This window comes from Melitaea cinxia, chromosome 8 (assembly GCF_905220565.1).
Source record: "Melitaea cinxia chromosome 8, ilMelCinx1.1, whole genome shotgun sequence".
Lineage (NCBI taxonomy): Eukaryota > Metazoa > Arthropoda > Insecta > Lepidoptera > Nymphalidae > Melitaea > Melitaea cinxia.
The window spans coordinates 1,770,960-1,796,729 of NC_059401.1; the positions used below are offsets into that span (position 1 = coordinate 1,770,960).

At 34.1% G+C, this 25,770-nt stretch overlaps 1 protein-coding gene across 1 annotated transcript; it reads left to right on the top strand.

The window, feature by feature from the left end:
- Positions 1-5,690: 5,690 nt before the first annotated feature.
- LOC123655769 lies at positions 5,691-20,105 on the top strand. Its single transcript, XM_045591523.1, has 7 exons — positions 5,691-8,609; positions 13,494-13,553; positions 15,507-15,837; positions 16,325-17,011; positions 18,206-18,357; positions 18,791-18,964; positions 19,113-20,105. Exons 1-7 carry the CDS (start codon positions 5,911-5,913, stop codon positions 19,258-19,260), a joined length of 4,251 nt encoding a protein of 1,416 aa, XP_045447479.1. The 5' UTR covers positions 5,691-5,910; the 3' UTR covers positions 19,261-20,105.
- Positions 20,106-25,770: the final 5,665 nt, after the last annotated feature.

A 25,770-nucleotide genomic window follows, 5' to 3' on the forward strand; every position in this document is an offset into this window, starting at 1 on the left:
TAGGCATGTCCGAATAACACAAATAAATGGACAGAGGCGTCTCACAGTAGGCATGTCCAGTCGGTACCAGAGAACAGAGGCGTCACATTATAGGCATGTTCTAGAAACTACAATCTATCAGGACAGAGGCGTCTCACAGTAGGCGTATCCCGTAGATTCTACTAGCTAGCAAAAAAAACTCACCTTCAAATAAGGCGGCGCACGACTCTGGAAACTACTCTCCGTGCCAAGGCACCATATATTCGGCGGCTGCCTGTGTGGTCTTCCCGTAAGACCCACTTAACAACTTTAACTGATATCGCCCACTAGGCAATGCCTTTATTACTCGATATGGGCCTCTCATTCTGGGATCTTCCGGAATTCTTTACCACAAAGACCAAGTCATTTTCGTTGAAGTTACGTGGTGGCTGTCGGTTTCGGTTTACTTGTAGATCCTGATTTGTTTGGTTTTGCTGTAGGTGTTCACTAGCCCTGGCTCGACAGAGTTCTCTCCAACCACCTCGGTTTTGTGTCATCTCAACACATATGTCACGGATCAATGAGTTAATGACGGGTGTAGTAGCGTCGGTCCCAACTAGCAACGTTAGTGGCGATGTCCTCGTAGTCTTTTGCTGGGTTATGTTGAGAATAAGTTGAAGCTTCCATAATTACTCCGACCTACTTGCATGTTTATGGATAACTTAAATTCGAATCATATTTAAGACAGTCCTCAAGTATCTCTCGACTTTCCCGTTGGCTTTATGCATTTCAGGCGTGATGTGATGAATTTCGCAACCAAATTGAGAAAAAAGACTGATAAAAATCGGTGGATTCAAACATCCTCCCGCAATCGTTTACAAGGAGTTTTGGAACACCAAATAGAGAAACGGCATTAATGAACGTACGGGTAAGTTCGACAGCATCTTGTCTATAAATAGCGTACAACACGCAGTATTTGGTAAAAGAGTCAATCATTAACAAAATGTATTTAAGCCCATTTGACTCTGGTAGAGGACCCAAGACGTCAAGGTGTAATGTATGGAATGGGATATCAGGTTTCCCCCATGATGTTATAGGTTGGTGAGGGGCTCTCGGGATTCGTTTCATGGATACACACACTAAACAGTTTTTTATATATTTTGCAATAAACTGGCGCATTGAAGGGAACCAAAAATGTTTTAATATCAAATCTAAGGTCTTTTCGGGGGAAATATGTTCGTGTTCATCATGGAAGATCCTTAATAAGCTTAATCGAAAACCCTTTGGCACAAAACAAAGGAGTCGGGGCTTTTCGCCCGTGGGAGTGTAGCGATAGAACAGTAGATCATTTCTGTGGATGTTTCTCTGGGAGTCTAATTCACCAACTTGTAGTTTTTGAATTAAGATCTGGGTCTCATGATTCGCCGACTGGGCAATTTGTGCCCAATTACGGGGTTTAGTGATTTGGTGCACATCGGCAGAGATGGGGTTTCGGCTTAGACAGTCGGCATGCGCCATAAGATTCCCTTTTCTATACTCAATAGTGAAAGTAAAATCTTGTAAATAGAGCCACCATCTAGCGACTCGTGGAAGCAGGTCCTTTTTCTTCTCAGTGGCCCTAAGATTTTGCAATCCGTAACAACTTTAAATTGCAAACCAACTAAATAATGGCGAAAATGTGCCAATGCTCTCACGACTGCTAATGTCTCCAACTGATAAGAATGATACTTGGCTTCCGCGCCCTGAGTTGTCTTACTAAAGTACACTACATGTTTCTTACCGTCGGTCTCTTTCTGTATCATTACAGCGCCATAGCCAACGCTACTTGCATCCGTGTGCACTTCAGTAGCCAAATTAGGGTCAAAAATTGACAAAACAGGAGAACTTGTTAAAATAGAAATAGTTTCTTGTCGAACTCTTTCTTGGTGAGACCCCCAATGGAAAGGTACCTCATTTTTAAGTAAATTTGATATAAGCGAAACCCTTGTCGAGTAACTGGGGATATATCTTCTAAAATATCCGGCCAGACCCAGATATTGCCTAACTTGTCTAACGTTAGAGGGAATTGGAGAATGAACAAGTGCTTTTATTTTAGAAGGACTCGGCTTAACTTGTCCCTGACTTATAATTCGCCCCAGATATTCAATTTCGGTAAATAAAAAGCAGTATTTTACCAAACTTATAGAAAATCCAGCTTCAGTCAGCGTCTTCAGGACGTCTTTAAGTAACTTTAAGCCGTCATTAATGGAATTACTCATCAATAAAACGTCATCGACATAGACGAGCACATTGCCAGCCTCAATGTGCTTTAAAAGAGTTTTGTTGTTGATTCGTTGGTATACTATCGGCGAATTTGTAACGCCAAATGGCATACGAGTGTATTCGAAGTGGCCTTCCGGCATCCCAAAAGCGCTCTTATGTATTGACTCTTCATCAACCGCCATCTGATGGAAACCGGTGACCATATCTAAACTTGTAAAGTACTTAAAGTTACCCAGCCAGTCGATTTGATCCTCAATACGTGGTATTTAAGGCCCGATAATCGACACACATCCTGTCGCTTCCGTCTTTCTTTTTAACCAATATAATAGGGCTAGTATACTGTGATTTTGAATCACTTTACTCTTTAGATCTTTAATTATTTCTCTAACTTTTAGTTTTTCGGAATATGACAATCGGTAAGGACGGTTAGCAACAGGTGTGCTGTCGGTTAGTTCGATGCGCATATTTCCAGTAGTGGCAATACTTGACACGGTACCCGAAATCAAATAGTCAGAAAAGTCAGTGATTATCTTCAAAAGTAACTCGTGATCAGAGCCCAGGAGGGGCGTTTTAATTACTTCTGATTTTTGAGATGTTGTCAAGTGTATACAGCGCTCTAATTTTCGTATCAAGTACTGTCTGTCCTTTGTCCTCACGTAAGTTATACCATCGCGGTTAAGGCGGTCGCGGTTATAAAACACTACACAAGTCGCGTCGAATGCCTCCGGAGCCGAGAAGGAAAAAAAGCATTCCTAGCACGGCTATCGCTTTATTAGTTTTGATAGTGAGAGGTCGGTAACACCTAACTATATATACTGTAATGTGGATTCCACACAACACTACAATTTTCTAGAATACTACGCACGAGGCAAGTGTATAATGTAACTTTAGTTCTGGGATTCTTAAACTCCTTACAGTTGTGCAGATAGAAGCCCAACATCCAAAAAGATTTAATTAAATTAAATTTCGAACCACGGAAGCATTTAGCAATATCGTTGATGGAGATGTTAAATAATAATGGACCAAACAGTGAACCCTGACAGCTTGGCAAAAAAGAGTATAGAATAAACGAGGTCCCTTATATGTTATCGTTGGCAACCCGAAATACTACGTCTCGACACTGTTTGATACTTGCAATTTTTATCATTAGATATTTTGATGTAGAACAAAAAAAAAAAAAAAATTAAATCCTCGGGTGATAGTAGGTTTACAGGTCGTTTATGACTGCCATAAAAGTAATAAAAGAAGGTTTAGAAAAAAAAACATACTACATCTTTGTTTGAAAATTGTACGCTCAACGAAAATGATTACGTACGAATAACACGATTACACGATTGCTCATTAGAACCCGCTTTACCTAATATTTACAAAGCCAGTAGTTGGATGGTTATCTCGCCATTAGTCGGCTGTTTAAGTTCCAAGGTGGTAGTGTAATGGCGTTATCAATTAGTCGCCTCTTACGACAGCCACGGAAAGAGAGGAGGTGACTATATTCTTTTCTGCCGTAACCACACGACTAAAGTAAAACTTACGAAACATAACTTTCTTTCTTTCTATCTTCATTAATTTATATCTCCCTTTCAACTTCCATTTGCCTCATTCGATCACACTTTTCGTAACCATCTAGTCACGCATTTATCAGCTTACTTCACAAGTCAAGCGTGAAAAAAGAAGTTTTGTACTTCAAAAAAAAAAACATCAAACTGCCTTCCCAATTATAGGCAAATACAGCTATATATTTTTATGGGTTTTCTTTTGGAGTATACTCCATAAGAAACGATATAAAGCACGTGGAATAAAAACACATAAACGCGAGACAAATTTGCTGGACTAGGTATGGAGTTATCGAGGGAGGTGTGCTGATAAATGAAAAGTTTTATTAAAGGGTACGCAGAAAAAGTTTAGGAAGCACTGTTTAACAAAGTGACTAACCCATCGTCGATTCCATTTGTATGATAACACGTTTATTTTCATTTATTTTTAAACCCTCTATATAACCCTCTCGAATTCATCAGTTTACTCCCCAAATCAAGTGTGGTGTAAGGAAGTTTACTTCAAAAAAATTGCCCAAAGTCAAATTTTTAACAGGTTAAACAATCACAAATATAAAAATAAACTTTAATAACGGGTCAGATTCAAAAGGCAGTATTGCTTGAAACGGCCCGAATTTTGAAAAGATTCCTCAGCCCAGAGCCTTAACTATTCCGGTGCTCTGGGACTCAACCTGTCACCGGAGGACTACGGTTTTTATATCTTAGACTTGGCTTCGGCCTTACGTTACTAGTCATCGAATCAGAAGAAAAATAAAGTTACTCCAGACTTGGCTCCGGCCTTTTGATATATCAGAACGAAACTTACAAATTCAAACTAGGCTGTATAGATATGGTCCTTTGCCTTTCCCTATTGGGGATAAATTTTAAAACAACAACAGAAACTACGGTTTTTATTTTTTGAATATTTTTATTACGTGTACATATACGTGTCACGGTGCATGTTCCTAATAAACTCCGAACCTACTGAACCAATTTTTATCAAATTTGTAATTTGGTCAACTTGGGAGATAGGGTAGTTTTTATCTCAATCAGACCCGGTAGGTAGCGCTGCTATCGGAGTATGCAATCAAATTTGGTAGCTGTTTTCTAAGCAGGACAACGTCTACCAGGTCCACTAGTTATAAATAAATAAATTTAAAAGTGTAACAATAAGGAACTTGGAATTGCCTTTCCTTTTTAACCGACTTCCAAAAAAGGAGGAGGTTCTCAATTCGACTGTATTTTTTTTTTTTTTATGTATGTTACATCAGAACTTTTGACCGGGTGGACCGATTTCGACAAATTTTATTTTAATCGAAAGGTGGTGTGTGCCAATTGGTCCCATTTAAATTTATTTGAGATCTAACAACTACTTTTCGAGTTATATCTAATAATGCGTTTTTACTTGACGCTTTTTTCGTCGACCTACGTTGTATTATACCGCATAACTTTCTGCTGGATGTACCGATTTTGATAATTCTTTTTTTGTTGAAAAGGGGATATCCCTAGTTTAGTACCGTGATAAGGAAACCAGGATCTGATGATGGAATCCCAGAGAAATCGAGGGAAACTCTCGAAAATCCGTAATAACTTTTCACTGGGTGTACCGATTTTGATAATTTTTAATGTAATCGAAAGCTGATGTTTATCATGTGGTCACATATAAATTTTATTGAGATCTGATAACTACTTTTTGAGTAATCTTTGATAACGCGTAGTTGCTTGACTATTTTTTCGCCAATCTACGTTGTATTACTTGTCGATGTAATTGAAGTCGGTTTTTTTTTTCGTTTGCGAGCAAACACAATTATTTGTCATTTTGATTGCTGTGCAGCCTTATGAAGAGTATGTAAGATACTACAAATTGTTGCAAAAAAACTCGCATTCGGGGCTAAGACATTTTCGATTGGTTGAGCCATATTGACATTTGACATTGACCTTGAAAATTGAAATTTTATTGATTTCATTCTCTCTACTTCATAGTCAGGGGAAGATTTCAGAAGTTAGAACATATTTTATTAAATACATTGCCTTCTTGCGATGTGGTGGTGTTTTGTAATAACTACATATATGATTATTCAGTGTTTTGGTCACTTTCAAAAATCTACTTAGGTATTATATTTTTAATTTTCATTCAACAACTGTTCATAATATTAAAATGCACTCCGAAACAGAAATATTATCTTTCATCGATTTACTTGATTTAGACGAGGAAATTATAGATAGGAGAGCGAAAAATATTATGGAAAAGAAAAATTTTACAAATGAACATCTTTCTAATTATATCAATTTGCTCCAATATAAACAGTTAATTAATAAACGTGAAAATAGTGAATGCGAAAATGAAGAAGAATACAATTTCGTTGCTAAACTTTTATCTAATGTGACTGAAGACAACATCGACTATATATGTAAGATAATTCAACTGGTATTATTATTACATCCAAGTAGTTTAGTGAGTAAGTCGGAACACCTCATACAGCAAATATTATTTGATATATATCTACCATCACCCAAAGAAACGTTGATCGACACAGAAATTCAGAAGCTGAAAACTACGCTGCTACAATTAAAAATTATTACTAGCATTTTAACTGCAGTCACGTTAAGCTGCAACACATTGTCGTTACTTTTTGTAGACACTCCTCTTGAATGTATAGTATTTAGCAATGATGAAAAGTTACAAGTTTACTTCCTTATAAACACTGTGCCCCGGTTATGTGCTGCTGTCACGGGGTACAATATACTTGACAGAATATGGAATGTACTTAAAGAAAATAAAGATAACGCTCGGGAGACAGCATTGCAAGTATTATGTTGCCTCGCCAACTACTACCTGCCTGAAATTGAATCGGACACTGTTGAATTAAAATCAGAAGTCATTTCTCAAACCGAATTTTGGGAATTTGTCATATTTGGCATGTTAAATAAAGATTACAGCAATACCCTTCGGAAAAAATCAATTTACTTGGCCAAAAGAGCTGTAGAGTGTGCGGTAAAGAGTAATAAAAACATTACCATTATGTCCGAGAGTATTTGTTTCTTTTGGCATATCGATCATAAGAAGGTGCTCAAGAAACTGTGGGACAATTATTTTATTTTATTAGACAGTTTGGAGGAAAAACAGGGTAATATTGTACTTCCGTCTCTCAAATTATTTGATACTATAGTAAGCCTCGGCTGTTGTTGGAGAAACTGCGCATTTCTCATTGGTTTATCTCATAATAACACTCAAGTAAGATATCAATGTTTGAAATACCGTCTTCAAATTGGAATATCAAGCGAGCTGGAAGCTGCAATGGTATTGGAAGCTATAAATGATATCAATTTTTTTGAAAATGACTTACAGTGCCAAATTCTGAGAGATAAATTAAAATATGTCATGATGGACGTAGGTTCACTAATGAACATTCTAAAATGTGCTCCATCAATAAAATGGTCACCCGTACCTCTGTTCCACTTGACGACAACACTCTCAGGTATTGACGTTGAAAAACTACTAGTCAACATAAATCCTTTAGTACTAATGGATTTAATATGTGATGTGCTAAAGATACCATGTAATAATATAGTTATAAGAAAGGCTATACATGTCAATATATCTCGCTTCGTTGGAACGAATTGTAAAAAATTACCGTGGAAGGAATACATGAATTTATATATCCATTTACAATCTGATGTTTCACAGAGTATTGACAATGCCTGCAATCAATTTATTAAGCATAATCTTAATGTACCGGATATGGAAGAATTCTTGAAGTTCTTACCAACCTCTCATAATAATATAGACTTCGCTCTTTTATACTTCGAAGGTCACGATGCTGGTGATTTCTTATCATTTATAAGTAATATGGTCAATAATATTCAGAATATAAGCAGTAGACAGTATTCTAATAAAAATGAATGCTTAGATGAAGCTATATTTATTGTTCAACTTTATAAAAAAATAATACAGAAAAACCGTGGTATTTTTCAAGAATTAAATAAAGCTGTTCCGACTGCTTTGCAAACAATACTAGAATATACTTTAAGTTTACTCACAACTGATAGTAATTTTGATATTGAAAAAACTATTTTGTTCTTCGAGGGTCTAGATTGTATGAATGTGAATCTACCGCCGCAGGACAATCAGTATTTAGTTCATTTATATAAATCTGCGATACTGTTGTTAAAAGGTAACAATACAGACTTAGAGAAGAGAGTTATGAGTATGTTTGTTTGCAACACGTGTTTAAAGGCGCCTATTATGTTTAGGCGCTTCAGAAAAGAAGTAGTGGATTTAGTGGCGTTCATAAATATAATGAATACAATTAAATTTAATGAAAACACTAACAAAGAGGACAGTGGCCGTTTAAGGAATGTGTTTTATGAAAAGTCCGGAGAAATTGTCTACCTACTGTCTTTGTACTTCCAAGGTACTCTTAAGAATGATTTTGTGGTATACATTAACAACATATTAGACTCTGGAGGCTATGGATGCTTAAAATGGGTTTTTCGGATAACAAACCGAATTTTTCCATCTATACTTAAAAAAGATGATATTGAATTTGACGTGACTGACTTTTTGAATTTGGTGTGGAAGGAAATTGAGGAACTGAAATCGAATGCTCAGTACAATGTGTGTATTAAAGAGTTTGCCATACTAATAACACAGGATTCGCTACTCAGGTCACCGGAATATCATAATATGATACTTTCATATGCCAAGAAGATGATTGATTATGCTGCTGTTAAAAGTGCACCATTATATTTCTTAGTGAAGCGATTTAATGAAATGAAAGTTTCCTCTTATACTCCAACGATCTATATTTTGTGTGACATCCTGCTTTACACATTTCTCCCAAGGAAGGAAAATAGGTGAGTCTTAATTTATCTTTGTCTCTTATCTTATCCCTTAGCATACTGTTGCTATTTTAAATATGTATATTTTTACTATAGATTTAGTTTAAACCAGGGCCGGATTTAGCGATCTGGAGGCCTTGGGGCAACAAAGGAGTGGAGGGAAAAAATATAAAAGGAAACCTTTTAACTAGTGTTTACTAGTCTGAATTTAAATTTGTTTTTGCAAAGCCTATTGTGCGAGCCCTCTTGTGAAGGCCCCGGGGCTGTTGCCCCGGTTGCCCTCCCCCAAATTCGGCTCTGGTTTTAAAAGAAAACGTATATAACATCAATTTAAAGTCTAGCGTTAGACTAAAACTGGCCTATTCAGATTGATAAAATTCAGACTAATACAGATTTTACACATATTTTCGTCTACATTTTTTTTAAGGATTCGTAGGTTTAATAAAAAAAGAAATATGTTAGAATATGATATGTAATTTATTTGCAATAAAAAGGTTAAAAAAAAAAATATTCTTGACGAAAAATAAAATACTTTTAGATACAAAGCGTTGCATACATAAATTCATGGACGCATATATAATTTTTTAAAAAGTCCTAGTTACCTTGTCAATAAACGATATTGTAAAGGATGAAAATGTACGAAATAATTTAATTTTTGTCAAAAATAAAATTAACAGGCGCATTATTGCGTCTCTCTACGATATCATACAGCGAGAATAATACACCTATTATATATTTGTAACTATGTCGCTCTGAAGGTAGACTTATTGAATATGCATAGCTCCAACGAAGTCGTTAATAATTTACGTGTCTCAGTGATTCTGAATTGTTTACAGATAGGGAAGAGTTCATTATCATATTAATATTTTTGTTAATCAGTGCTATCTACGGATTTAACTCTGCGTGACATATAATCTTAATATATTATACGCTTCAGCCTGTAATATCCCACTACTGGGCATAGGCCTCTTTCCCCATGTAGGAGAAGGATCAGAGCTTAATCCATCACGCTGTATATATGATATTATGTACCTATTTAAATTTCGTGTCGCGTGTCACGCGATGGACTCCTAAACTACTTAACTGATTTTAATCAAATTTGCACACCGTGTGCAGTTTGATCCAACTTGAAAGATAGGCTATATTTTATTTTGATATATTATGTGATTATTATATTTAAGAATTAAAAAAATAGTAGAGTATATAAATGAGTATATATGAGTATATAAGGGGAAGTTTGGAAGTTTGAAAGTAGCACCCATGACGGAGAAAATGAGGAGCAACACGTTAGCGTGGTATGGGCATGTAATAAGGAGGGATAACGCTATGTTGGTAAAAGAATGTTAGGGATGAATGTCGAAGGACGAAGAGCGATCGGCAGACCAAAAAAGCGATGGATGGATTGTGTGAGTGAGGATATGAGAAAGAAAGGAGTAAGCGCTGAAATGACGAATAATAGAGAGGAATGATAGAGGAAAAATGTACCCTACATACCCTACATAAGTGGGATAAGGGCAGGAAGATGATGAAGAATTAAAAAATAAATAAATAATGCGGTACAAAGTTCGCCAGGTCAGATAGTTAACAACAAAAAAGTGTCTTTACAATAATCTTTCAGTAACAGTTTTTTCGACTATTTCGATAATTTTGGTGTAGAGGTAAGGATCAATGCGTGTATGCCCTTAAGTATCTACATCCATTGACAAGTTTGCGCTTTTTGTAGGTTATAGCTGTCCTGTGTGTTTTTTCTCTAATACCTATACCTACCTACCTATACGCAATAGCTAAATAAGTGTTTGGTTCAAGGCTATACATATTCTAAATATCTATAATATCTATAGTACCTGGGTAACCGAGCCTTGCTCGATTTGTTTTTAGGTAAACCTTTTTTTTGGAAATTATATTTTTACGTTTTTTTTTTTAAATATACTTAGATACGAATTAGATGCGTTGATAAAGGGCTCCCAATAGTAGTTTTTCTCACAAAAGAAGGAACTTGGAAAAAACAATTTGACTGGAGACATCTAGACACGAACCGGGGTCGGGTTTCGGGATCACTCGATTTCTCACCTGAGCTATTATAACCTTGTTGGTGAAATTTACCCTCGTATACTAATCATATTATAGCAGTTTTTCATTGCCTGAAAATACGGATAAAACAACATTTTCTAAAAATGAATCCTAACTAGATCGATTTGTCGCCCCATACATATTGAATTTCAGGAAAATAAAAAATTTGTAATGGTATTAGATAAGTCTCATCTTTAGCCTAAATTCATATAGATACTGTATTGTTACTGTAATTAATAAGCCAAGCGAATGATTTGACTAACTATTTTTGATATGTTACACATGCAGCATATGGGTATCTTCGAATTCCTGTAAGCCAACTATCTGAATGTACGGCAACCAATTTAAGATGAAAGTTATTTTGTCCTATAGCGGTAAGGAAGTAAAAAGTACCACTAACTACGCTATTCCAAAAACATTAATCGTTATTAAGCAAAATTAGACTGTTGATTATATATAAGCACTATCTAATTAGGGCTAGACAAAGCTATAAAGGATTTGTCAAATGAAAATTGTAAATGTGAATTCAATTTAATAACCTTATATTTATATTATGTTTAGACAAACAAAATCAACTTCAGTTGCTAAATATCTTTGTCTAGTTCCTTAGTTTTTTTGGTTACTTTTCTATCACGCTACAAATATTTCCAAAATGGATGCTTGTAATAAATATATAGTATAAATATGTACATAGTTTGGATTTCGTTAGATTTTAGTTTATATAGTTTAGCTAAAATATGAGTTAATCCGAATGTTTTACCATATAATTTCTGAATCAGCTTTTCGCTAATATTTTATGAACTGCTTAGATAAACATGTATTACCACATTAAAAAAAGCTATCAAAATAGAAGGCTGGCTAGAAGTAAATTGCTTAAATTTCAGAGTGGCAAAGTTAAAATATTTGCTTTATATAATATTTACTTAGACACTAAATGTCATTTAAAAATAGAAAGCTTGTTAAGCTTTTCACCGCCTACGTGCTCAGAACTCGGTGCGCCAAGCGTTAATCAATAAATCTGGGACTAGCAGGGTAGTTGCTACCCTGTATCTACGCCTACGTCGTTTTATTTTTAAGTATACAAATGTAATGAATTAAATGTGTTATATACCTATTACCGTTACTTATATAATAATAGTAAATTATTGATGAGTATCAACTGAGGTAGGGTACAGCTGTTTTCAAGCAGTATTGTGTTCCTGTTGGTGAGTAAGGTGACCAGAGCTCTTGAGGGGAATGAGGGTAGGATCGGCAACTCGCTTGCGATGTTTCTGGTTTTGCAGACGTCTATAAGCCACGGTAATCGCTTACCATCAAGTGGTACGTTTGTTTGCCGACTTTAGCTATGTAAAAAAAATCTTTAAATCTTTTGCGAAGTATAAGCATTTTAATACTATTAGCTATTTTTATCGCAATGAAATTAATTGTTGTACAAAAAAAGTAGAACCACACATTTCTTTAGTGTCTAGTCTTGAATTTTCGACTTTTCGGTAACCAAAAACCCACTGTACGTAAGCCTATGTTAAGAGTATTCTACAGTAATTAATTTACTTAAATATCCATCTTCTATACAACTAAATAAAATTGGAGTGTCTATTTGTAATATTAAAATAACCACTTTTTACTAAATGAATATGGATGTATACACGGTACATATACAAAATTAACATTTTTTTTATAATTTTTGATTGTCTGTCTATTTGTTCCGACTAATCTTTGAAATGGCAGAACCGATTTTGACGGGAATTTCACTGGCAGATGGCTGATGTAATAAGGAGTAACTTAGGATACTTTTATTTTAGATTTTTTTTTATTTCTATTATTTTATAACTCTGCGAACTAAAGAATAACAATTTTGTTAAATTCTACGCGAACGAAGTCACGGGCACAGCTAGTGTATAAATAACTCTGATTGTAAAATACTACTTAATCAATCAGATCTCTTTTGAAGTTCGAAATTGGTTAATTTATTAGTTATAACTAGCAATACCCGTGCGAATGATTCGCATTAAATAAGTAAAAAAAAAAAATCCTACCCTCAATCATGTTGACACTTTTATTTTAAAAATTTATTTATTTTATAACTGCGAACTGAAAAATAACTTTTGCTAAATTCCACGCGGAAAAAGTCGCGGACACAGCTAGTATATGTATATAATTTTAATAATTAATTAATTTACAAAAACAAAAGCAATAATAATTTTTTTTGTTGTGGATGCCGGTAGAGCAACAATTATGTATAAAATGATATATAATTTATGTGCAGCAATTATGAGATTTTTTTCTAAAAAGGGAGGCAAACATCTTAACCTTAGCGTATTAATATATATGATGAAATAATTAACTAATATATTACTAACTTCAAATTGTTTTCTAAGTTTCGTAACTATAAATGAAAAAATACATTTTAACATTCTGAATCGTTGTTTTTAAAAAAGGATTATTATACAGGAGCGCTGATGGTTCTGAGTTATTAATGTTCATGGCGGCGAAAAGGTTAATATTACGTCACGCAATACCACACTGTTTCGTATCTGCGGCGATTTGTAGATTTTTGGATTTCAATTTTTACTAGTTTCATTCCCAACGACGAGTTCTGATACTTAGCAAAGCTTAGTTTAGTTTTTCGTCTACTAATATGGGATTGATTATGTTTTAAAGCCTCTTCATTCCTCCAAAGACAAATAATTTGTGATAAAATGTAATATAATTTTAAATAATAAAAAAATTTTCAAGTGCATCTTGATCATTTGAAAATTAACGTGTTCGGAAAATTATTAGGCCAGCTTTATTTAATTGTTTCTAAAATTATATATATATTTGTTTCAGAATCACTGAACATTTGAGTATTGAAATTTTGGGAAATCTCAAATATGGAATCAAACATTGGTAAGTATATGGAATGGCTTTATTAATACATATGTGAAATTACAGGATGTGTGGTAATGCAATGATTTGTGGAGTTCACATTATTTCTCCTTACGTTTGTTATTTATCCGAGTTAGGTTATATTAAATGTATATCTTAGGAGACGGTCCGACAGGCGCATCAAATTGAGCGGTTCTAATTGTCATAGTTGTAGTATGGGTACTAAGCCAACCGCCAAAATACTAGGTGCCAACGCAGCTTCGCTATTATATAGATATATATACCATATTTATACATATACCATAGTTATACATATACCATAGTTATACATATACCATAGTTATACATATAGCCACTTACAGTTTAGCAAGCCACTTACGCTACTTACCCTCAATTTGACAGCCAACTGACAAGGCAACTGGTCTAGTGGCAAGTGTCAAAATGAAGCCTCTCCGTGTAAATCTAAGTTCAATTGTCGGTTTTATTTTTTAATTTTTTCTTTTTTCTTCTTAATTGTTATTAAAATTCGTAAAACGTAATATCTACCCAGACAGCAAAATTACGTTTTAGGTCAATTCGTATGGGCTCAGATTTATGATTTGGACTCCCTTAAAACTTCCTCAAGAAGTTGAATGCGTCACCTAACGGATACTTTCAGATCTCATCAAAAGGCTCTCAAAGGGCTCTTTTTTCTGAACTTGAAAAAATGAACACATAAAGAGCTATTTTATCTGATTTCACGGAGCAAAAGATATTCATTTAGACGTCAAAAAATTGACTTCCCATTTCTGAGTTTATTCATCATCATCATCATCATCATCATCGTCATCATCATCATCGTCATCATCATCATCATCATCATCATCACTTCAGTCTATCGCAGTCCACTGCTGGACATAGGCATCCACAAGTTCGCGCCAAAAATGGCGTAAACTCATGTGTATTGCCCATAGTCACCACGCTGGGCAGGTGCATGTGAGTTCATTAAGAACACTGAATTCTGAACTCATAAAAAGCTACTTAAGACGTCATGTTAGAACTTCTATAAGAGGTTTTTAAAAGACTTCATACTGAAATCTTTCTGATTTGGATGCTGGCTGGGTATGTAATGCTAGAATAAAACAAAATTTATATTTCGTATTTAATAATTTGACAAACCGCCGCGTTGGCGCAACGGTTACAGCCGTGGATTGTACCTGTTGCGCTGGCGGTTGCGGGTTTAATCCCCGCATATGACAAACATTTGTATTGGCCATACAGATGTTTGCCGTGGTCTGGGTGTTTGTGCAGTCCTTGTGGGTCTCCCCACCGTGCCTCGGAGAGCACGTTAAGCCGTCGGTCTCGATTGTTATCATGTACATCTGATAGCGATCGTTACTTATAGTAGGAAATATATCCGCAACCCGCATTGGAGCAGCGTGGTGTCTCTGATCCTTCTCCTACATGGGGAAAGAGGTCTATGTCCAGTAGTGGGATATTACAGGCTGAAGCTTAATTTGACAAAGCCAGTCCTGTGGTTACCAACTTGCCTGTCCAGCGTGGTGACTATGGGCAAAACACTTTAGTTCACGCCATTTTCGGCGTGAACTTGTGGAGGCCTGCGTCCAGCAGTGGACTGTGATAAGCTAAAATGATGATGATGATAATTTAATAATTATCATGTCCAGCGTGATGACTATGGGCAAAACACTTGAGTTCACGCCATTTTCGGTGTGAACTTGTGGAGGCCATGTCCAGCAGTGGACTGTGATAGACTGAAATGATGATGATGAGCTTGATGATGATTTAATAATTATCATGAATTAAAACTTATAATTGTTTTTATTTTTAAGAATGTGTATACCTACATTAAATTAAAAAAAATTTCTTATTCTTTGTATTGCTTTCTCTATATTACTTTTATTATTATATGGTATAGGACATGCAAAAAACAAAAACAATAGCTTGCGAACTATATATTAAAAAAAATTTCAGGCCAAGCTATTTTACTTGCAACATAAAAATAATAGCGGTTGCCGTACTCAGTAATATAGTGGATCCAGTCGTACTTAACACTATGACGGAAGTGATTATTAAGAGGTTGGAGGAATTATTTCAAAACAAACAGCGATACTACTCGAATTCGCTCCATGAAAGGTCACTGGAGGCGGCCATACAGACCTTGCTCTTTATTTTCTTTAAATGCAGGAAGATTAATTTGGACAGTATTTTGAATTGGGTTATGCAGTTCATGGGTAAAATGCCTCACCAACCCTACGTCAGAACTTACTTAGAGTGGTACGTCGCTCTAAATTATTACTACAAGGTAAGATATTTAAGTTTTTTAAAGCTCGTTTTATATTATTGAAAATAATGTTTGTCTGTATCACCTTTATAGAATCGTAAACTATGCATTTGATCATGTTGTGATCTTCAGCAAAGTGTTGTGCATGAGCCCACAAAGGTTTCTGAGTTGGTACGACCAAAAAAAAAAAAAAAAACAATGCGCGCAGGGTACAGCTAGTAAAAAATAAAATAAAATCTTTGTACGAGTATAAAACTGAATATAAGTATATGATTTTCATTTAGCGGCTTACGAAGATATCTTATATTCAATCAATAAATTTTTGCAAAACCTTGATGAATATTCTGATTTTTTTTTCTTTTGCTGGTCTATTGAATTTGCTTTATAACTATTCGAAATCAAAATATATTTGTTCAAATAGGCTTAAAAAGCACCTCCGAATCGTCATCTTACATTATATTTTACTATCGTTAAAAATTAAGCTACCACCGATTAATAACATTTTCAGGGAGACGAAATCAACGAAAAGATGCTCATGGAATTCAAGGAAAATCATCTGCCACTCCAATCTCAATTCATGATACTGTACTGGATCACGGCCCACAAAATAAAACAAAGAACTTGCCGACAAGAAGAATTCGAATATATTATGGACTTTCTTATGGAGAATATCATGGGACCGACATACACAACTCGGATGTACGCACAGTACTTTTGTTCAAGACTTCTCGAATCGAACTCACAATCAAGCAAACTCAAAGCAGAAAAATACGAGTACACAGTGAATGTAATAAATAGAACACTGGATGATGCTTTAAAATTGAAGGACAAAAGTTTTACGAAACTAACAAAAGATTATTATATACAGATTTTTGACATAGTTGAAGATTTAACGCCCTACGCCATATTTTGGGGCTTGCCACAACTATACGAGGGTTTTAATGATAATATTGATACGAGATTATTGGAAAGGTATCTCCAAGTGTTCAACGAGGGCGTGGTTGGTGAAACGGATAAATTCTTTGATGAATGGTTTATCGGGCATAAGCATTACTGGACAAGAATGAGAATAAATCTACCACCGCAATTGAAGAAAGATACTTGTGAGTTTTTGGAAGAATCGGGAACGATTCAGAAAAAATATGTCCCGTGGAGAAACATGAGTGACATCGATGTTTATAATATGGAAAAGAAAGTAAGTGGACGACTTTTTCAAAATTTTATTCAAAGCGTAACTTAAAAAAAAAAGATTTATTCATTAATCCAATAAACTCAATGTAGTTACCAGTTGTTTCTGGACATTTAGCAATGATTTTGTAGTTACAATTTATTTTTTCCGAATCATATATATTTTATTGCTATGTATAGTTTTATATAAACAATAGGGTATTCCACTATGTTCGAAAAAGTACTTCAAAATGTTGATTATCTAATAAAAAGCCACAAAAAATATATTTTGGCAAAATAAACACGCTTTCATGCCATAAAATTAAATAAGATCTTTAAACCTTTTTTTATTTCCGCGAAAACGCTTTCAGCCATTTTGGTGACGTAATATGGTTAATAACAAAAGTCGTGTATGACGTATGTAAGACCGAACTCGTTCAATACGTCAAAAGTTTAATACCTTATACATATACTCTTTGTCGTTCAACATTAATAGCTACAAATATTTGGTGTTTTTGTGTAAAATAATAAATTACAATAGCTATCGTTGGTGTGTAGTGTCTAGCTGTACAAATACTAGCATTAAAAAATATAAATCTTAATTTGGCAGTAACATAAAGAATAAAACATAACCTAACACTTTCTAACATTATTTTTCAAATTAAGTATACCTACATAAAAAAAGCAGTATAATGTAACAAGTAATACTTACAAAGATGTTTTAACATTCCGAAATTTGGCAGAACAGAAGTCTGGGTTATATGCAAAAAACTTTGCAACCATCATTGAATCAATTTTTGGCAGATTCGTACTATCTGCTTTTACAAAACCTTTTTGCATTTTAATAAATAAATAGGTACAAATGAAATGGACTAACGAAAGAGCACACTTACTCCTTGAAGTTAAAGTTGATAGATATGTACCTAGCTGTTTACAGCTCTGACAGAACTTTGTTTTTGTCATTGTTCGTATGACGTCATATCATGGCGGGTCGTGTTTTAGGTCACGTGATATACAGATTAAAATATACGACTTTTAATTTCAATATATTAAAACAATAATGTGCTTTTACGATTCCAAATCAGAATATTTAAGTGTATTTTTTCATAAATTTTAATTTTTATCAATTTTTACAATTTATTTTTCACTACCGAAAGTACCCTATTTATCAACACTAGTAATTGTGCTTTTTTAATCGGTAAAACTATTATTGTTTTTCTAGACAGACAAAAGTAATCTAATATTGGTAGCGTCTCTCATCGATAAACTACCAAATTTAGGAGGAATGGCTAGAACCAGTGAAGTATTCGGCGTTCAGACTTACGTTGTAGATAGTTTGAAACACTTGCAAGCCAAACAATTTCAAGGATTGAGGTAAATATTAGCCTAAGAATTTGTTCTGAGTCGTTTATTAAATAATGTTTCTTATAGATTTTTAGGATACTTTACCTTTACCTTTTATCATTTTTAATTTCAAGAAATAGTAGCGATTTTAGGAATTCTATATAAAAAACTAGCTGACTCGGCAAACGTTGTCTTGCCGCTAAACGCTATTTAAACATAGGGGTTGGTGGTAGAAGGGTGAAAATTTATTATTATTTAAAAAATATATATATTTAGGGGTGGACTACACTTAACATTTAGGGGAGTGAAATATAGATGTTGTTCGATTCTCAGACCTACCCAATATGCACACTAAATTTCACGAGAATCGGTCAAGCCGTTTCGGAGGAGTTTAACTACAAACACCGCAACACGAGTATTTTATATATTAGATAATTATTTTTTTTTAATACACTTGTTTCAGTGTATCAGCAGAACGTTGGATCAACGTTGAAGAAGTCCGTCCCGGGCAACCATTGAGGGAGTATCTATTGAACAAAAAAGCCGAAGGCTACACAGTAGTCGCAGCTGAGCAAACATCAAACAGTACAATGATTCAGAAGTTTAAATTTCCAAAGAAAACACTTCTATTACTTGGGTATGTTATTTTTGTTGGAGATATATATTGCCATTACAATTCTAAATATTCTAATGTGATTTATCAGGAAATTATTGTAATAATAATAATAATAATAATTCAAGACCAACTGTCTTATATATAATAAGAAACAAATGTACATTTACAGGCACGAAAAGGAAGGCATTCCTTGCGATCTGTTATCGTTAATGGACAATTGCGTCGAAATACCGCAACAAGGCGTCATCCGATCTCTCAACGTACATGTCACTGCAGCCATATTCATTTGGGAATACGCCAGACAGAATATGTTGTAATTGTCTAAACTATGTTATTGTTCCTTTAATGTCTATGATTAATTTTGGTGTTGTCTTCGATGTTGTGACATATATAATAGATGTTACAACAGATATTGACTTTGTAACTGTCACCAATGTTGTAACAGATATTTATTGTTGTTGATGTTGTAAAAGATATTTCGTATCGATGTTGCATATACTCTTATTGATGTTATAATCAGTGTTGTAGTTATCATCAATGCCATAACATGTCTGTTGTCTACGATATAATAGATGTTGTAACTTGTAACAGGTAATAATAATAATCAGCGATATTGTAATCTCATTGTCGTCAATGTTGTAAAAGATATTAATAAAATATTTGTTTAAAAGAGTAACTACTGAGTTTCTTGCCGGTTCTTCTCAGTAGAATCCACATTCCGAACCGGTGGTAGCTTCACATTTTAATGGAGTTGTTATGGACGTGTACACACTGTTATTGATGTCATAATAGATATTTTCATCGATGTTGTAATAAATATTATCACACATTCCGAACGAGGTAATAAGAGTCATCGATGTTCTAACACATATTGTCATAGATGTAACAGATACAATTATGTTGTAACTTATTTTTATTAAGGAGTTTATTTTATGTTTTTATTTATGTATAATTTGTTCGACTTTTAACTGCGTTCCTTCAAATAGCGGGGTGTGTAGATGTAATTAATCACGTTTGGCATTTTCAAAAAAAAAAACCTAGGTCATAATAACACCTACAGAACCCTATTCGATGGAAAGCAGTTGGAATTCGAACACCATATATAATGTTTATTTTATATACAACAATTGTTTTAAAAATTAAATTGAAATAAAATGGATACCATTAAACGGTTTTTCTTCTTTTTCTACTTATGGTCCGGGAGCCAGCGATAGAATTTCATGACCGATTTCCTGCCGATCGAAACTTCGTAAAATGCATTATAGATTTATATTATGAATATTCGTGACCGTCAGCTGCGACTCTGTGTATAGGACTGGCAGTTGCAGCCTCCCATGGAAGGAGAAAAAAAAAGTTTTGTTAGTTATTTCCGCCTACTTTAAAATTTTTCGAATTATAGTTTACCTAATATCTTTAAGGAAAAATAAAGTCAGCTGACTATAGCAAGGTGAATTATATATACGTCGGCTGGCTGTTTAAACATGAAAAAAATTATATAACATTTTAAATGATTTCCTCTCAACAAAAAAATTACCTGGTATAGTTTATATGCTACTATGAATTAAAATTAATGCCAGGTGGCTGTATCTCGGTGGAAAGTTCGTCAGCTGGTATTTTGATGTAACAAAAAGATTTAGTCATTTCCTCCCTAAAATTTGTCTGATTATAGTTGACCTAATATATTGAATGAAAAATAAAGTCAGTTGACCATAATACGGTGGATTATACGTAAGCTGTCTGCTTGAACGTGAAGAAAAATAAATATATATTTCAATGATTTCCTCTCAATTAAAAATTTACCTGGTGATATGCTACTGTAGTATCCCAATTCGCTACCGCTACCGCTTCAGCTGCCGTTTATGATATTGGGCCAAGCACGCAAATCATACGATGATCATTCGATAACACCTGCGCATAGCGAACACGTGCGCCCAACGTTACTTCGCCTTTAAGCAAGATTGATGCGCCTGCGCCTTTTGTTCTACGCCCCGCCTCCATGTCCGCGCTATTGTCTCGCACCCCTACGCAAGCGACTGACGTCACAGTGGGCAGTGTTCACGAGGATCACCTGATCATCCACCACACTGGATACCAGCCTGAAGAGCAACAGGGACTATGAAAGGATCTCACACCACATCAGCACTACACACTTCATTTTCTCCTCCAAATAGATCTAACCTTCAAAACTTACTTCCTTAACTAACTTCCTTTAACTAACTTCCGTTTTGTTGAAATTTATTTTCTTGTAATTTATTTATATTTAATAATTATAGCTAAAAAAATTCCGTCTTACACACAAAGATTAGCGCATTTTAAAATGAATACTCTTGCCGATCGAAGATGCTTGTTGGACAACATGTTCATGTTCAAATTAATTAATGGCATTCTGGATTGTCCAGAATTGTTATCAAAGATACTAATCACAGCACCATCCAAGTCTTTGCGAATGAGTAAACGTATGATTTTCTCAGTACATTCTTCTAAGACAAACCTGGGCCATAATTCCCCGCTAAACAGGATAATGAGGTCCTATGGTATTATAAGTAGGAGTAATGAAATTGACATATTTAATTCCAATGTATTTAAATTTAAGAGAGAAATCATGCGTATTTTGAGCAGTCATAAATGTTAATTATTGATAATTTTTATTAACCTAGATTTCGTCAATTTTTGCTTATATATTTTTTTTCTTTTTAAGTTTTTTGTTTCATTTTTTGTTTTATATCTTGCTTGATTATTGATTATTTTTAGTTTTTGTGTAATTTTTCTTATTTTTTGTTATTTTGGCTAAACTTTATGTAATTTTTCTTAGAATTTAATTTTGTAATTTTGTGTTGTAATTGTTTTATTTCTATTTTTTATCTGGAACTCAACGTTATTCATTTTTTTTGTTGTTTGTTACCAAATATTGTCAATGTTGTTATCACCTTTAATTAAGATACCACTTGCTTTTTTTTTTTAATTGCACTATTTATGTAACTGCAATGTTTTTAGTGTGTATTTTGTTGGTGATCTAATAAATAAATAAATAAATAAATAATTCTTAGTAATTCGAATTTCATCCCATCTCCCTAGTCTAGTAAATTAATCAAATAAATAGGTTAAGTTAGATACCAAGGATACCTAACCCGAGTCAAGCAGCTACACTACTATGGATGAAAATTAATGTCAGCTAGTTGTATCTCGGTGGAAAGTTCGTCAGCTGGTACCTTGAAAAATGTAACAAGGTTTTAAAAGAATTAACATAAAACTTTTTTTTCTCCATGCGGCTCCATGAGGCTGCCACTGCCCGCCCCACCCCAGGAGTCACATCTGACGGTCGCGAATATTCATAATATAAATGTCTAATGCATTTTAGGAAGTTTCAACTGGGAGGAAATAATTGAGAAATTATAGGTACCTGGTTTCCAGACTTTATTACTTTTTATTGTAATAATAGAATAAATCATTATACTTTGACTAACCCGTTGGCGCAGTTTATAGTGGCCCTACTTTCTGCTCCGTGGGTTGTGGGTTCGATTCCCGCCTGAGTCTGGGTGATTTTTTTTATTTCACTCACTTCAGCCCATCGCAGTCCACTGCTGGACATAGGCCTCCCCAAGCTCGCGCCAGACATCCCGGCAAGGAGGGCCGAAACTTCTGCTGCGAACTCATGAGGGTTTTGCCTATAGTCGCCACGCTGGGCAGGCGGGCTGGTGACCGCAGGGCTGACTTTGTTGCACCGAAGACGCTGCTGCCCATCTTCGGCCTGAGTATTTCAAAGCCAACAGTTGGATGGCTATCCCGTCATCGGTCGGTTTTTTAAGTTCCAAGGTGGTAGTAGAACTATGGTACCACCCACGGGAAGAGAGGGGGTGGCTATATTCTGTACTGCCGTAACCACATAGGCATTATTTATTTATACTAAATCAAGATTTTGTATAGAAAAAAATACAGAAAATTCAAGCAAGATATGTAAAATAGTTTGAAAAGAATTGCATAGAATACAATTTGGATTTGTAACGAGCTTTGAATTTTATTTGAATAAGAAACTACAGACAACCTCGCTATAATACTACAGTATAAGCCTCACGCAAAAATCAGCTCTTTATTCTTTTATTTCTTAACTAGCAACCCTCCCCGGCTTCGCATGGGTGCAACAACTATTAATGTTCCTCTACTATGTTACGCTTGTATTATACATACAAGACATTACATATTTATAAGATATGAATAATATTTTTCGATTTTACCGACATAATAAAAAAAATATGAACTGGTTAATTAAATAAAAAATCATGAGTGTAATTTGAAAAAAGGAAAAAATAATCGATTTAGAGACATGGGGATTTGAAGCGTGGTCTTCTCGGTCGATTCCGACCGGCCGACTTTCCACTTAAAATTTATGAACAAATGCGAAATTTACCTTCGTATTCTAACGATATTGTAGTCATTTTTTCATTGCCTAAAAACAGGGATAAAACGACATTTTCTAAAAATGAATCCTGGCTAGAGGATTTATCGCCCCTGAATCTCCTATATGTTAAATTTCATGAAAATCGTTGGAGCTGTTTCCGAGATTCAGATTATATATATCATCATCATTAGCTATCAGCCTTAGTCCGTCTATTGCAGACGATTTAGACAGGGTTAGACAGACACTGTGTCGCCTAGTACACTCTTCAGGAAAACGCAGAGTTGCCTAAGCTCTGCGCCACTCTCGACCTCACTGGTTAGGCCCATAGAAACGACGAGTCGATAGGTAGGTACGTGTGGAGCCTGTTCGGCTGCAGTAGTCTTTCGTATTTTAGAGCTATGCCACGAATGCTTGACGGAGACCCCATTCCGGGTTTCAAATGAAGTTTTCCTTTTCCAGGACCTGATGATTTTGAGCCCGGTTTATCCCTCGGTCGCCTTTTAAGACTTCCACGGGAAGAAAGGGGGTGGTGTTATTCTACTCGGCCGACACCACACGGTATATATATATATATATATATATATATATATACAAGAATTGCTCGTTTAAAGATATTAGATAAACCTTTCTCTGGAATCACTCTATTCACTAAAGAAAACCGCATCAAAATTTGTTGCGTAGTTATAAAGATCTAAGAATACAAACAGCGGGAAACGTTTTATACTATGTAGTGACATGTTTTCCAACAGAACCACCTTCATATTACAATGTATACTGATATATGTAAATTTTATTAAAATGAAGGCACCAAATGCCAATACAATCGTAAATATTCTGAATCTTTCGGACTTGTGAAACTGAATTATATGAATTTTAAACTGTAAAGGTGCAACAAAATATGTAAATAAATTAGCCGACAGTGTCTCTCTGCCTTGAACTGAACAAACGAGTGCAGTTTTAAATATTCTTTAAGTTTTCTGAAAATTTCATTTTTTTTAAACTTTTATTTTATTTTATTTTATTTTATTTTATTTTATTTAGGAAACATACAGTACAATAATACAGTAAATTAATAAATTCATACAGCCAATACACAAACCAGCAAAGTTTCCAACAGTAAATAATTCATAAATGAGCAAAAAGAACACATTAACAAGAAATAATCGATAAATCACATACAGAAATATAAAATATAAATAATTCAAGCAACACTAAAATAAACAATTAAGACAAACAAAAACAAATAGAAAAATTTAATACAATCATCAATTAAATAATAAAGAATTGAAAGATAACAAATTAAATTATACAAAATTACAAAACTAAATTATACCAACTACTGATTGAATACAATTAGGCATATTTATATATAATTAAAAACGATTAAAAAATTGTAATCGATAATTCACATATTATTATTTATATGGCATTGCAAAATACAAACATTGATCAGTTAAAGTTTTAGTTTTTTTTTTTTTTTTAATCAGTCAGAGTTACAACACAAAATAAAAACAATTTAATTAGACAATCACAAAAACAAAAAATAAAAAACAATAATTATCTTATAATGTTATTCTCAAAACTGATACATTAGAAATGGGGCATTCCATTGTGACTGGTGGGACATTTGACTCCAGAATTTGACCTACTTTGAGTTATAACTATATCATCGGAACTTACAAAATAGTGAAATATACATTTGACACCTAGATAAATAACTAATGCATCAAATCCCATTAAAAAGAAAACCAAACAGTTAATAAATTCTTTGTAAATTTTATTTAAATGAATGTGACTGGTGGGACACTGAAAAATCCCTCCCTTCTACCTTTGTGCACTCAATGACGAATTTCAGTCAAACCACTTAATTTTCAAATCTGTTTTTTCTGTGTTGTAAAATATATACTATATGCTTTCGTTTTCATTAAAAATTAGACTGATAACCTTCATAGGAACAATAAAAAAAATATTTGAAATTGTGACTGGTGGGACAGGTCTTTGTGACTGGTGGACAAGTACAAAATATGTGAAAATAGTTGCTTATTAAAATCAGTTTTATTATCGTTTTTAACATTATTAATCTCGTTATTTCTAAATTTTACTGAACAGTATAAAAAAACAGCAACTACAAACAAAAATAATGCAAATAAGAGAAATAAGGAAATTTTAATAACAAAATCTCAATAAACTCTAGTTATTATTAACAAAAATAAATGAAACCTTTTGTTCACAACTAAAATAAAAGAAAACGAACATGCCTTGTTCAAAAGATCCTTAAACCTATTAATATTTTTCAAAAATGTTAAGATTTTCTGGAAATTTGTAGAATATTCGATCTCCCAACTGCTTTATTAAGGGATCAGGAAGGATTTCAATTATTTGATCTACATGGACATATGATACATCAGTTTCGTCTATGGCGAAAAGATTT